The sequence below is a fragment of the Zonotrichia leucophrys genome, chromosome 3, assembly GCF_028769735.1.
Source record: "Zonotrichia leucophrys gambelii isolate GWCS_2022_RI chromosome 3, RI_Zleu_2.0, whole genome shotgun sequence".
NCBI classification, from domain to species: domain Eukaryota; kingdom Metazoa; phylum Chordata; class Aves; order Passeriformes; family Passerellidae; genus Zonotrichia; species Zonotrichia leucophrys.
The window spans coordinates 74,177,549-74,192,331 of record NC_088172.1 but is presented as its reverse complement, the minus strand read 5'-3'; the positions used below and the strand labels follow the sequence as shown (position 1 = coordinate 74,192,331).

At 36.8% G+C, this 14,783-nt stretch overlaps 1 protein-coding gene across 2 annotated transcripts in view; it reads right to left on the bottom strand.

Moving 5' to 3' along the window:
* AKT3 (AKT serine/threonine kinase 3) overlaps nt 1–14,783 on the bottom strand; it is a 151,732-nt gene that overhangs the window by 60,036 nt on the left and 76,913 nt on the right. For both annotated transcript variants that reach the window (XM_064708837.1, XM_064708838.1), the window contains exons 3-4: nt 12,908–13,033; nt 922–1,033 (exon numbers count right to left, since the gene is read on the bottom strand). In XM_064708837.1, coding sequence (XP_064564907.1) covers nt 922–1,033; nt 12,908–13,033 — 238 coding nt within the window. The remainder of the gene's footprint in view (nt 1–921; nt 1,034–12,907; nt 13,034–14,783) is intronic.

Below are 14,783 nucleotides of genomic sequence, written 5' to 3'. Positions count from 1 at the left end.
ATACTAAATTCCTACAAGTATCCTAAAAACCTGTGGCTGCACTGAGGGACAGGCCAGGTGATGGTTCCTGTGGAGGGACAAGCAGGGCCAGCAGAGCAGCACAGACACACCAGGCAGCCCTTGAGCAGGTCACAGCCCCACACCAAGCATGCTACCTGCTGCCTCTTGCTCAGCCAGAAAGGAATATGGGATATTTTGGTGGTATTTACTGCTGAATGAAGAGTGAGCTACTACACTGCACAAAAAAAAGACAGGGTGGAGACATGGTACCAAGGTAGAATAAAAAAACCTCTAAGTGAAATAACAGAAAAAGCAAAGCTGTTGGTTATTTACTGATACAAAAAATGATAGCCAGATCATAGTACTGGTCTCAAAAGGACAGATGTCCACAGCAGCAAGATTCAGTGCATCTAATAGTAGACAGAGTACAGAAAATTTGAGTGCATTATCCCATATCTCTTCCATTCATTAAAAAAACTTTTTGGTGCATTAAAAAGTTAATTCTTAAGCGTTTATGAATGTTTACCGAAACAAGAAAAACTAATAAGCCAACACAAAATAAATTATAATAAGCATGCTGCTTTCTGTGCCAAAAGAAAGAAGCACATTAGGAGGAGTAAGACAGCAAGGCTGGAAATATTTCAATCTAGGCTTTGGATGTTCAAAATTTAACACTTCAGAGACATATCATGACATAGTTTTGGCTTATTTGAACACACTCATCCCACCTACTCGCAGGCAACTCTTCTTACTCTAGTTATGAGCTCAGATAATATTTTATAGAAGCTGACTTAAAAATCTTTAACTAACTGCTCAGAATGTCACAATTCCAAGTGCTGATTGCTGTGCAGGCCCAGCAGAGACTCTGCTGAGGCTTCTGCACAAGGATTGTGAAAAGGGAAACAAGAACAAAAACCTCACCGTTCCTCTGGAGTGTCTACATGGAACGTCCTCTCTATGACCGTGGTCCACTGAAGACATCTGATAATGAATGTGTTCGGCTTTGGTCGCTCTGTTTTCATTAGCTGACATTCTAGACAAATACATGACATTGTCTTTTTTATATATTGCCAGTTAACAGGTGAAAAGCAAACAAAACCACTTAGATGAAATTCATTCAGCATATACATCCTCATCCAGAATCTATCCAGCACACAGAGAAATACAGAACAGCAATACAACCACAAGTTTGAACAAAAGGTAATAGGTAACAATAAAGCAGGTGAAGAAAGCAGTCAGAGGAATTGATGGAATTTGTATCATTGTCCATATAAAAGTGCCATCTCCATTTGTTAACTTGGTCTGTGTTATGAGGCTAACAAGAATATTAGATCCTGGATTGCTATAGCATGCCAAGGAAACAGCAGTAGCCACTGGCATATTTTTCCATCTGCACCCAGCAGGAGGAATATGACATTTTCCCTTCAATGGTAACATGTCACAATTACTGATAGTACTGTCACTTCAGGGTAAGGTTTATTATAAAATAGCCTAAGAAAATTCAGATGTTTAAATTAGTCTGATTATTAAATATAGAACAACCCCACATACACCACCAGTGGGGCTGCCCCAGGAAATAATCTAATTCTCTTTGTGCCCTAGGGCAGAATCAGATCTACCTATGCTATTTCTCCTAAGTATTTCTCTACACCCTTTCTAAAATCCACAAAAAGTACTAATTTCAAAACTCTTGTGAGCAAACTATTCCATCCTACTATAAATAAATTAACTATTTTTATTGCTGTAAGATTTTTCCTAGGATTTAATGCAACTCTTCCTATAATTTCAGCATACTGTTTCTTGCCCTTTTGACTAAATTCATCTTTTCAGCAGCCATCCCTTTTAGACATTTGAACACTGCTTTATCTCTTTTCAGTCTTCTTTAAGTCAGTTCAATCCATGTGTCCCTCACCAGCTGTGCTTTCAGATCCAAGATCTTCCTTGTTCCCCAACTCCAGACATATTTCAGACCACCCATTACTCCTCTGTGGCAGGACCACACTGGTGATTCAGGCAATGGTTCAGCGTTGCTGTGTATCAGTTCTACGATGCTGCACCAAACATTACAGCTGCAAAACTCTGACAAACTAAAACTCCTTATTCATGCAAATACATTTAAACATTTTTGAGAAGCTGAGGTTACTCTGTCAAAAGTGTTACTCGTTTTTCTGCAGCCACCACAGCGTAGACACAAACCATCACATCTCATGTCTGGAATATTATCACTTGTTCAAAGCCGATCCAGATCAAATATGTGTGTGTGATCGAAAATGATTCATCAGGTTCACAAATCAATCAATAATGATATGGTAAATGAATTCCTGTTCACCTACAATCTGCTGTAACTTCTTTTTGATATAGTTACCACCTACCAGTTGACCCACACCTTTTACTTATGCAGCTTACTATTCTTTATTCCAGTTAATGTCAACGCTTTGCAGAAGTCATATGACATGTACCACTTAACAAGGCATGCTTTCCTTTCACAGAAATAAATTATTTTGGCTTGACATATTTTCTCTTGACAAATTCAGGATCCTGAAACCTCAACTATCATCTACTGCAATTTTTTTATTTGAAAAAACAAAGAAGTGTGGAAGTGGATATATCTATCAATAGTATTTTTTTCTGCAGCTTAGCAGAACACCTCAGAAGCTTCACAGACACAGGTATGAGAAACAAAAGGAGTGAATATTGTCCTGTGCACATGTGTATTCCTTGATGAACAAACATATATATTCATCATACACCTATAAATTATGATGTAAGTCAGAAACTGCTCACTGTCAGGAACAGAGATGACATTCCATTTAACAAACATTTCATTAAAAATGAGAAACAGCAGTTCACCCTCATTGCTTACACACACTCTGCTAGGTCTTGGATGAAATGAGAACCATCCTCAACATGGAGAAGAAAGATCTACAGCAGGATGGACACAGGAAGAGGGAGTTTAACACACAAGTTGGAAGGGAAACAAGGCAGATAGAAGCATGATAAGAGTAGAGTTGTTTAGGGTACCTAACCAGGGTTGCAGCCCAGTGCAATTATCCATGGGATCAAAGAAACCCCCAACCCCAGGGGTATGGTTGAAGTCCAGCTACAATCACAGTGACAGTGAAGTGAAGGTTAACAGGCTTTTTTTAATTCCCTCAGCTGAAATTCCAAGGAACATGTGGGGCTACCTTCCTAGCAGAAGAGACTAGAAGCATTGTCTGCTCTAAGATTATCTCATTTTACTCCTGACAAAACCATCCTCTCATCTTTAATCCTATCACACTTCAATCATGTAGGCTGAAATTTTCTTTACTGGGTGTCTGCCTAAAGCTGCACACTGCTGGAAAATGCTGCTTTTGGAGAAGAGACTTAAAACTTGGCAAATCAAGACCTTTGATATCCTTTTAGTATTCCTGTGAAAATGAAAGGCATCTGGCCACACTACATGTGGGAGGGATAAGAGTGCAGTGGGAGGAGGGTAAAAAATTACAGTAACAATTACTAAAGCATAAAATCATTGAAAAGTCTAGGCATTGAGTATAATCCAGAGACTACAGCTATCTACTGCCTCTCCACATGCTAAATTGAAAGCATTTCACTTATATTCATAATGCCTAACCCTCTTCTTCAGACAGTATGACAAAGAATGTACTTCACTAAAACAAAATCCAATGGAGAAAGATGGCATACAGCAAGCTATTTACAGGAGAGCTGTTATGAACAAAAGATGAGGGAATAAAGGGAGGAAAGTGGTAATAGGACAAGAAAAAGACTGGAATCTATATGAGAAAGAAAAGTATGGGGATAGCTAGAATATAGCCAAACTGGAGTACCTAATTTAGAGGAAGGAAGGTGGAAAAAGCTGCCAGGGAGAAACATGAGCTGACTGTTAGGACAGTCTGAAGGAAAAAAGGTGCAGAGACAAACCTGCAAAAAATCTGTACCAATCAAAAAGCACATCCTCTCCAATGCCTCTGATGGAACTGAAGATTTTGAATTCCACCATTTATTTTCTCTTTGTCAATATAGACAAATATGCATACATTTAAATTGCGTTATTTAAGTTTTCCATCTCATGTATGAAAAAAATGGAACTAATAGAATTACATCTGCTTATGACCAAATGCTATTTATAATATGGTCTTCACCTATATATGTATAAAATATAATATATATAGTATAGTATATGTAATATATAGTTATATATTATAGTTATAGTATATTATATACAGTTTATAATATATATTATATAATAGATATATAGTATATGTAATATACTATAGAAAGTAATAAATATAGACATTGGTATGTACTTTAAGTAAATCTGTATCTAATATACTACTTATATTACATTTTTAAGTCAACCCTCAAAGTGATTATGCACATTATTAACAAGAACAAAATAATTATTAACATTATAAATAATAATAAAATATTTTTAGAAAAAATTATTCTGATTTTTCATTACAGATGATTAATTAAATCAATGAAAGGTACTAAAAAACCTTAAGAATTGAAAATGGTACTGAAAACAAAAAAACCTCCAGACAAATAGCCCCCAAGAATGCCATTGCACTATCACTGGAGGAAATTACTGGAAAATAAAATTTAGGAAAACTTAATTAGTTTTGGTAATATTCCGTTATGAGTGGCTAAAGATTTGATTTCCTTGTAGAAGGTTAAGATTGAATACATTCCTATCCATCCCTTATGAAGCAAAAAGGGTTTCAGAAAGAAGTGGAGAACCAGAGTATTCCCAAAAGAGGTGTGCTACCCATTCTTCTCAAGTAGGTAAAAATAACTTCAGCCTGCTGATATTTAGTAGCCCCACATGCTTCACGTGCTGCCGTACACAAATGTATGGGCTGAACACTATTCCTGCCCTGACTGCAACATGAATAAAAATTCATCTGTGAATATGTTTCACCTACTACTAGAGGAAAGAAATCTATTAAGATGAATAAGTGCTGTAATACACAGTTACTGCTAATTATCAAAATATTTTTCTACTAATTAGTGGAAAAAGCATAGTAGTTTAAGACTGAGTGAATAGTTTGGAAAATACAAAAGCACAGAAGAAAGAGTGAAACTGGCTACTGAGAGCTGGCTCCGAATGCTCGAGTGATAGTTGGGTCATTACCAAGAGGAGAGAACATTCTACCATAATGTCTTCAAGTTTGCTACTATACATAAACATATGTAATTAAAGGACTGAATCTCAACTCAAAACAGTTGGAAGTCTAAATTATCATTCAAAAAGATGAGTAAGCCAGTAAACAGACAGACTCAACTTTGTGTTCTTGTATGCTAGCCATCTACAACTTGGAATTACACATTTTATTCCTAAGGCTTTCTGTCTTCCTGGGATGAAACCTCGGTCATGAGAACTTTTCCTTTAATATTAGAGGGGAGGAAATACCTTGGGGGAGAACACTTGTTCAAAACAGCAAAATACAAAAACAGTAAAACAGGGAATGACAACTCTGTTCCAACAAGTGCATTTTTCTCCTTTGGCCATTTTTGGATGTTTACCGAAAATGGAAAAAAAAATTAAATCAGAACAGTAAAAAGAAATGCAATGGATGTTTCTCAATTATTGAAATTATCCTTTTGAAAAACAAAACAAAGTCAGGTACATACCAGAGGTTAACTTTTGTCTTCATATCAACAACCAACCTGACAATTCTAAAATGCTAGACTATCTTTTTCAAATAACTGCTACTGTCTAAATTAAGTAGTTATGCTAGTTAAACTCTCCTGAGCAACTCTAACTACAAACTGTATTTCAAAACGTTCTGTTTACTTTACACCATTCTGAACCACAGATGACAAAGTTTGCTTGAAGCTGTAATTACTCTGCAAAGCTGGGAAGCCAATTAGAGGGCCTGAAACCTGCCAGTTCCAAAAAAAAAAAAAAAAAGCACAGATCATCTGTTCAGATTTTATTAAAAAGTTTAAAGTTTGAATTCTATAACTTTAACTGTATAATCACCAGCATTCTTTTCCTAAATGCAGTCATTCAGCATTAAAAAAAACAGAACACTAATACCATTTTATTATTTCATATATGAAAGGCTTCAACTTCAGCAGAATGTGTTGATATGGCTAGACAGGAATACTAAACATTCAAGCAGCCATAAAAAATTGTACTAAAAAATGAACAGAAGGTTGCATATCTGAGAAATTATTTCTAATACAGACAATTCAGACTGAGTTTTAGCACAGAGGATAACTTCCCATGATTATCAAATTGTATTTAAAAAATAGTATCAAGCCACTGCTTGCATTATTTATAATGTTTGCACTTTTTAACATACAGGGAGAGTGTTGTCTTTACACAGATCTGAAATCTCTATGTATCTATCTATTTGCATAATAATTTAATCTTGATTTCTTATTTTTCTCTTGGTCTTTCCTTTACAAAATAAACAATTTTGTCCCAACCTTTGCCTATTTAATTGCTAATCTAATTTTTCTTTCATATCAAAATCAATTAACACACTCCTTACAAATACCTTTTTCTGTTGCTGCTACTCTGCACTCCAAATCCACACTTCTCTCATGACCTTTTTGTTAGACAAATAGTTGACAAATAGCAGAACTAATAGATCATTTTCATAACACAGAGGCAAATACACAGATTTTTGCTCATACACACATGAAAGTCCATGGATTTTACACATAGGAACAAACATATGTGTGTAGCCATACACACACCCTTTGCTTGGTCCCCTTTTGATTCTCTCACTTTACCCACTCCCTGAGGGAAATCTGCTTCTCTGAGGCTCTCCAAAAGGCTTTGTTCCTTCTTACTACATCTTATCTAGGGGGAGTATCACCCTAAACCTAAATTTGGTCACGCAGAGATTTATGTGAACAATTTAATATCTCTTCTTTTATCCAAACAAATACAGGTTTACCCTAAAAATGCTATTCCCAAAACTGTTCATAATAGATTGGTTTTGTCCATTGTTCCCTTAACCACATCACTCTCTTTTGAGCATTTCCCATTTCTTACCCAGCTCTATCACATCAAATATAGGTAGCTGTTCAACATTGTCTGTCCCCACAGCCTACTCTCACCCTTGTTATCATTTTTTATTCGGTATCAAAATGCCACCCATCCCTTTACTGTGACAATTTCATCATCAGTTTTCTAAAGCATTTCTAATTTCTCTCTGTTTGTCATACTAGTTCTCTTTAAAATCCTCCTTAAAACTTTCTTTCACCATGCATTTAAAAACAGGAGGGAGGGAAGGAGGGAGGAAGAAAAGAAGGGAGATGAGAGTAAAAATCTAACCTTGACAATGGATTAGTTGTTGATGTGCTGAGACCACTGCCTGTACTACAGGCTAATACTGTCTCATAGTTTTCTCATACTCCCCCCATCTGTTTGCATCCATCTGCTGTCACTTGTTTTATATTTGGAATTTTAGTATTTTGGAGCAGGGACTGACTTTTTGTTCTGTATGGGTAAAAATCCCACTTCTGTGGGGCGTGGCTCATGGCAAGTACTTATATGTGCTTCGATAATATAACAACAAATATGACCAAAAACACCCTTAATTATATTCCTTGAAGATGTAAAAGATCAAACTTTGTGCAGTTCACCATGCTGCAAAGTCTTTTATTTCCAATACTTCAAAAAGTACCAAGGTAGCATCTATGTCTTTGTGCCACTACAACATTTGTCATTTGCCCCTTCACGCAAAGAGGGAGAATGGAAATAGAAGATTTCTGCATGGGTTTTGCCTGGGCTTTACTTTGTTTTAATGGAAGAAAGTAAAATTATCTGTCCTTCTCTGTCTTTCATGCAAACACTCCAGTTTTATTTAAGCAGCTGGGTATAATCACACTGGCATAAAAACTTTCAGGTCTGGCTACAAACTTCTAAGTCAAAAGGACAGAATACCAATTACACCACCTAGAAAGTATTCATAAAGCAATCTTAAAGCCTCCCAAACATTTCTCCATCCAATAGAGATGGAAATATGTCCTATACATGATAGATTCGAGTTTGAATTTCTACAGATGTATTTGCAAATGCAGTATATAACACGTACACTGATTTTTTTTTTCTCTCAACTAGTGTTTTCAATATTGAATTAACATTACTTTTTCAATTTTACTATTATTACTTTGGAATCAAACTCACACTGTAATTATAAGTACAGTTATATCTTAACTCTGGGTTCATGTGATCCAGTATGGTAACAAATTTTTTTAAATGGACTTAAATCTCATTGAAAAGTTATTTCTGGAGTTGCACACAAGGTTGTGTCTAATGCTGAAGTATTTTGATACATTAATTAATCTCACTTACAACAGACATACATATTTCCCTATACATTTCTTTAAAAAATATCTTCAGAGTTCTTTACATCCTAACATTATGCCCCCGAAACCTTTCCATTTTCCTGTTTTGAAGATTTTTAGATCCTAAAAATAATAAAATCTTGTCTCTGGCCCACTGAAGCGTTAAGACTAGGAAAAAGTAGCACAGATTCTCCATTTAGAATAGCCAAGGTTCTTGATAATCATTTAGAGAAAGAAAATAAAAATAAAATAAAGTTTATAAAAGGTTACCTTTTCATGGTAATAATATTATAATAAACTGCTTTTTATTTTTAAGGACAATGAAAAGGGTAGCTGTACCAGAGTGCTTAGAAAGCATTATCTTTCAAGACAGGAAAAAAGTTCCAGGTGACATCATTTTTGGCCAAGGTTCAAAGGATACTGTGAAGGGATACAGCTCTTCCCAATTATTCCCCATGTAAAGATCAAAATGAAGGCAAAGGGCCAATTCTTAGAGACACTTCATCCCAAATGTGCTGTGTGATTACCTACACACTCACTGAGCATGTGAGAAGTTGGGGTTTTTTTAAATCAGTGAAGTCACAAATCTTCCTCAAGCAGAACTGAAGTAGAATTCTTCCCCACTCTGCTTTCCCAAATAATGCTGACAATCAAAGACCAAAGTGGTTTACATAAAGCAGCATTTATTCCCCTTATACAGCAGTGAGCCAGTTGAAAACAGCATCATGAGGCCATGTTGGATTTTTTGGAGGGGGTGGAAGGGCATTGAGAAAATACATCCTGTTACCCGGAGTATTAGTTTTGCTCTCAAAGAAGCATAATGGCATTTTAAAAGACAGGACTTTTTTATCAGGCCTTTGCCTGTACAGAGAAGTCATACCAACTGAATCCAAAATTATTTTTAAACTGGTTCTGACTGCATAAATGCCTAAGCAAAAGCAATTTAAATTAACATATTTTATTTTGCAGTTGAAGTGGGCTAGGAATGCACACCCACTCAGTTACCATGACTCAGTCAATCAAGAGTATCTGTACAAGCTACAGCAGTTTGATTACTTGCAACTGCTCCTCTCTACCTGAAAAGAGCTGAACTGATTTTGAACCAGACAATTCCAGAAAGCTCACGCCTCTGAATTTACCCCTGCAAACCAGTATCACCCGGATTTAAGTTTTCCCAATGAACTTCCCACCCATGTAACTACACCGCCTTCATTTATCTTCAAGTGCACGGTGAGATACCACGGCAGAGCTTTGTGTGAGTCTCAGTGTCAAGGCATGAGCGTGAAGGGACTAACAGCCTACTTCAAATACACAGCTCTCACAACTCCCATTTAAAAGAAGGTGGGTTTGTTAGGTATAAAATAAGCTGGCTCCACAGGAGAGGAGCCAGTGATTCCTACACACTACTCAGGATCACCAAATCTGGCTGATTTGTTCTTCCCGCAACCTTGCAGCAGCTCCAAGATGCAGGGCAGGGTGCCCATGGCTGCCTTCCCTGTGCACCCAAAGCTGGGAGAGTAGTGGCCACAGAGGGGTGAAGTCCATTCAGGACACCTAAGGCCAGCCTGTGTCCTTCCCCAGGGCTCAGCTACACCCAGCCCCACTCGGTCATACCCTTCACTCAACTGTGTTTCATCTTCAGTGCTCCAAGGAAGAGAGATCCCTCATCTCCATTTCAGGCCCCCATGGTTCCCTCATGGTTTTTGGGTGGCTGGCAATGGACTGAGGCACATGTGTGCTGCCTCAGTCTCTCCCTCTCCAAGAGAAGAGTCTATCTGCTCACACACACTTCCAAATGCCTTCCCCCCACATTTCCTCCCAGAATACCCCAAGGAAAAGGCCTCTGAACGCTCCATTCTATGACAAAACATTCCTCAATGAGAAAGGCTCTATTAGCAAAGACATACTTATCACTGGAAGCACTTTTAGCAGTCTGTAAAATAACTTCATTCTCTCCAGCCTTCTCCTCATTCCCAATGGAGTTCACAGATGACAAAAGACCAAAGAAAGAGAAATGCTTAGGTGTGGAACTTTAAAGTTATCTTGGAAGGAATTGGGGAACCACACTAGGGGAAATGATACTACGCCTGGGAATGAGCTTTACTTTTGCAATATAAAAAATGTCACAGGAGTGGAAAGCAGGGGACACTGGCGGGAAATTAGCTGCACAATGGAAGTAACTAGCTTTACAGAGTTGCTAAGAAAGTTTTAAACAAGAATCATACAAAGTAGAACTGTGCAAACATTCCCATGTTTAACTCCAACAGTACTACGAAAATAATACCACAGCCTTGGCCTTTTCTGCTTAAATAACAAATTGCAAGCAAGAGCCAAAGATGTCTGTCATTTGGAGAGCAAAAAGTAGACTGAGACCACACTCTCACTTTACAGATAGCTACAAAGATTACATGAAGATAGGACTGTAAAGACATATCTTTAAGTCCCTGCCAACCTAATCAAGATGGTATTAACAGTGATCTCACACTCCATCTGCCTGGCTAGTAATTTATGAAAACGTACTTCACTATTACAGGAAAAATATGTTGCGCTGCTTGTGGCCACAAACCTACTGCAGCACCTCAGGAACTCTTGGATCAGAGGCCATGAGACCAGTTCTTGACATTTACCAGGTACTTCCCATGAGATGTGATCCATTCATACAGCAATTTTGTTTGTTTATTTGCCCTACTGATGAGCTCATCTTCAGACAGATAAAATAGATGATAAAAAACTTACAATCCCTTGCAATTTAGAGTGTAATACCATCCTGGTTTGCTTTTCATCCTGTGAATTCTACACAGGCACTCCACCTAATTTCATGAGATTCTTTTGATGAGTGTTACATCTCCCTATTCTTGCACTGATCAGCCAACATTTCTGATAAAATTATGCCTTTTCCTGTCAGAAAAAATAGAAAAAGTCATGCTTATCAAAACTGGATTTTCTTCAATTAATATTGCATGCTTTAGCTTACACAGCCTAAGAAACAGACTTATGAGACTTGCTAGTTGCAGAAAGGATTTTTTTTTTTTTTGGTGGGGGGGTGGTGGGGGTGGTGATTGTGTCATTTTGGAAAACAATGTGAAATCTTTCCGTTTCCATCAAGGCAAAGTTCAGGGACAGCATTCTAATATCAGAATTACATAACAAAATCTCTGGGAACCAAAAAAAAACCCAACCAAAACCAGTACCAACACACTGGTAATTATGTTATTATAAGTGCTGATTATGTATTTCTTTGCTTAGCAGAACTACCATTTGTATCATCCTTCTAGTTGGTGCAGCAAGGAAAGACAGACTATGCAATGAAGAACAAGGTAAAGCAGGACAAAAAAGCTCACTGTATTCCTAGAAAGTGCATTTCTGCTGAAAACCAGGGACCCAGTATCTAGAAAAATATTACCTGCTAAAAAAGAGCAGTTAGAATATGCAGAGCAATAACTAAGGAATGAATAATGGCCATGATTTAGTCAATTCCTACTTACATGAAAAACTTAAAGACATCACTGCTTTTATGCTGAATACCAACAAGGAAAAACAAGCCTCTAATGCTATTAGATAGTTTGCACAATCAATATCATTTTCTATTGCAATCAGAATATGCAAAGTTTTCTAGCTGTGAGATGAGAGCTTGGAGCACAAGATTATTTTCTTACCAAATAAAATACACAAATTACTTTGTATACACAAAGGCAGAGTCAGTCACAAGTACAATTTTATCAAGAAAATAGGAAAATTCAGTCTCAGTAGCACTTGTTCCATCTTCAGCAGTGAAGAGGAAGGGAACCCTTTCCCTAAGTACAAAATTAAAACTAAACACTACCACTTTTTGTATAGCAGTACACTTAGTACAATTTTTAAAGAAATTGGATAAATCCTCTGAAAGGTTCTAGCTGCGATATTTGCAACTCAGAGAGATTTTTTTTTCCCCTTTAATTTTCTTCTCAAATACTTTCATTTCTGTTCAGAAACACTCACCGATCTCACTCTGACTGATCAAAAATCCTACAAATTTGTCTTTTAGAAACATCCTTGGAAAACACGCAATCTTCACTTTATCCAACAAATACACACTTTGTGGCTTTGTTAATATATGCAAATTGTCTGATTGCTTGAAATTACTCATTAACCAGGCTGGAGAGCTGATTACCTGATTATCCAAGAGAAAAATAACTTAGCATGATTCTGTGTCATTTGAAAGTCTAGATAATTTTCTAATTAATTTCAGTTTTCAAGTGAATTCAGAGATACTAATGAAAAACAGAGCAGAGGTCAGCAATCTAAATAAAGGTAAACCTTCCAGGAATTTTCTTCTTACAGCAATCATTTGTCAAATGTCATTGTTATTTAGAGACACTTTAGACACATACACGCACAAAATGAGAACTTAGACATCTAAAAACATTCCAAATGGTTCTTCCATGCTACTGTAAATACATCTTGTAGAGCTGGATGTAAGATTAGTGGTGCATTAGTATGGCACATGGCACTAAGCTTGCAGTGTTACCAATAAATTCTGAATTATACACGAAGCAATATGTAGCAGATAATCTGTCAATATGCTGAGAGAATAATAAATACTGGAAATACATACTTGCCACTGAAAAGTTGTTGAGTGGATATGGCAGATCCACATCCTGGGGCTTCTCCTTATAGCCTATGAAAGAGCCATCTGTCTTTAGCAGGAAGTATCTTGGCCGCCAGTTTTTTATATATTCTCCTAAAGGAGAAAAAAAAAAGTTCATTAACACTGTAGAAAAAAACCTCCAAACTTGAATATTAAAAAACATATCATATTATCAGCATCAAATATTAATTATACCAAAATATTTTCAGATGTTTTCAATTTACAGAGAAAACCTTAACCCTGTCCTAAAGAAGGGACAATTGAATTGCAAGGGTAAGCCTGGAATCTACAACAATGCCTCTGGAATAAGAAGTTATAGTTATGGTACACTAGTGTTGTATAATTCTGAATTTTATCACTCTATACTGTTCAAATATCCTACATGCTTACACAATAAATAACTAAAAATTTTTTTCAGGGAAAAAAAAACCAAGCTCTACAGCTTGACCTTTAATGACCAAATGAAATCTGAATGCTACAAGGTAGAACACTTACCCTGTTGAGCCAAACCCAAAGTCATTCATTTTCTCAAAACATACACTAAGCAAATACAAGGAAGTTGAGGGTAATGGGAAAACCTACACAAAATATACTTTAAAATATAACTGAAAGCAAAAGGAATAAACAGGAAAAAGTAGAAGGCAATCACCTTCTAAGAGGTAAGTCCATCAATAAACCTACCATGCCACCTTTCCCCTACCCCAGTCCGAGCTAAAGATTCTCAATTCTGAATCTATGAGGAATTTCAGATCAGAACATTCAGAACACACAACTCCTTAATTAATGCCACTTACTTGCTATTAAGGGTAAAAAATTTCCTTAATACTATTATACTTTACAATGTCACACCAGAATTCAGTAACAATTTCATTTTTAGACTGCAATTACTCAGTTTAGTACAGGTTAGTTTAGATTTGCCCAACTTCCCTCATCTTTGATTTCTATAAGGTCTACAAAGGAAATAACGACTGTTACTAAAGCTTTATTTAAAGTCATTTCATCATTATACATGTGAAAAAAGCTTTATTTAAAGTCATTTCATCATTATACATGTGAAAAAACATCATTATACATGTGAAATTTCAGGAAAAAAAGTGTATTAACAATGCAGAATTTCCAACAAGGAACCTAGGACTTCTCACCATTTGTGGGATGCTCAGAACAACCATCCTGAGGGCTGCACTGCTCCTGGGCTAAGCCCCAGCCTGTAGAGCCCTTTACCATCTCAGCACCTTGTTAGCCACAGCTAGACAGCATTTAGGCCATTCAAAAGTCAGGAAGAAGTTTATATCCATCTAAGATGGAAGTTACTTCATTAAAGGATAATCTAAAAATTCATTCATTGCACCTTCACCTTTCCATCACAGCAATCAACTAATTGTCACTGAAGTTCAACATGGGAATTGCTGACATGGCCCTGATGAACTTGAGCACAGCTTGTAAGGATTTTGACAATACCCATGGCTTAACTGCAGCCACTAACATGTCCAATTTTCATGTATTTAAGCAGAGAAGGGGAGTATGGAATACAGGATGGAGAAAAGAACAATTAACACTGGGCTACTCAGGCTGGCTTTTGTAGCAAAACTCTTCCTACTGAGTCCCGCTTCTAGATAGCAGGGTACTTGCTTGGCTTTGCTACACAGACATTTTCACATAGGTAGAAAGAGTAGAGAAAGTCCAAGTGTGACTTAATTTGACCACTAAATGAATAGAGCAGATATGGCACTAGTTACATTTGCATTGATGCAGAGCTTTATCTCAGGCCTCTGGTTCTGGTTTGGCTGGGAACATCCCTACTGATATTTCCAGTATGAGCTCATTTCACAGCAGGAAATCCCAA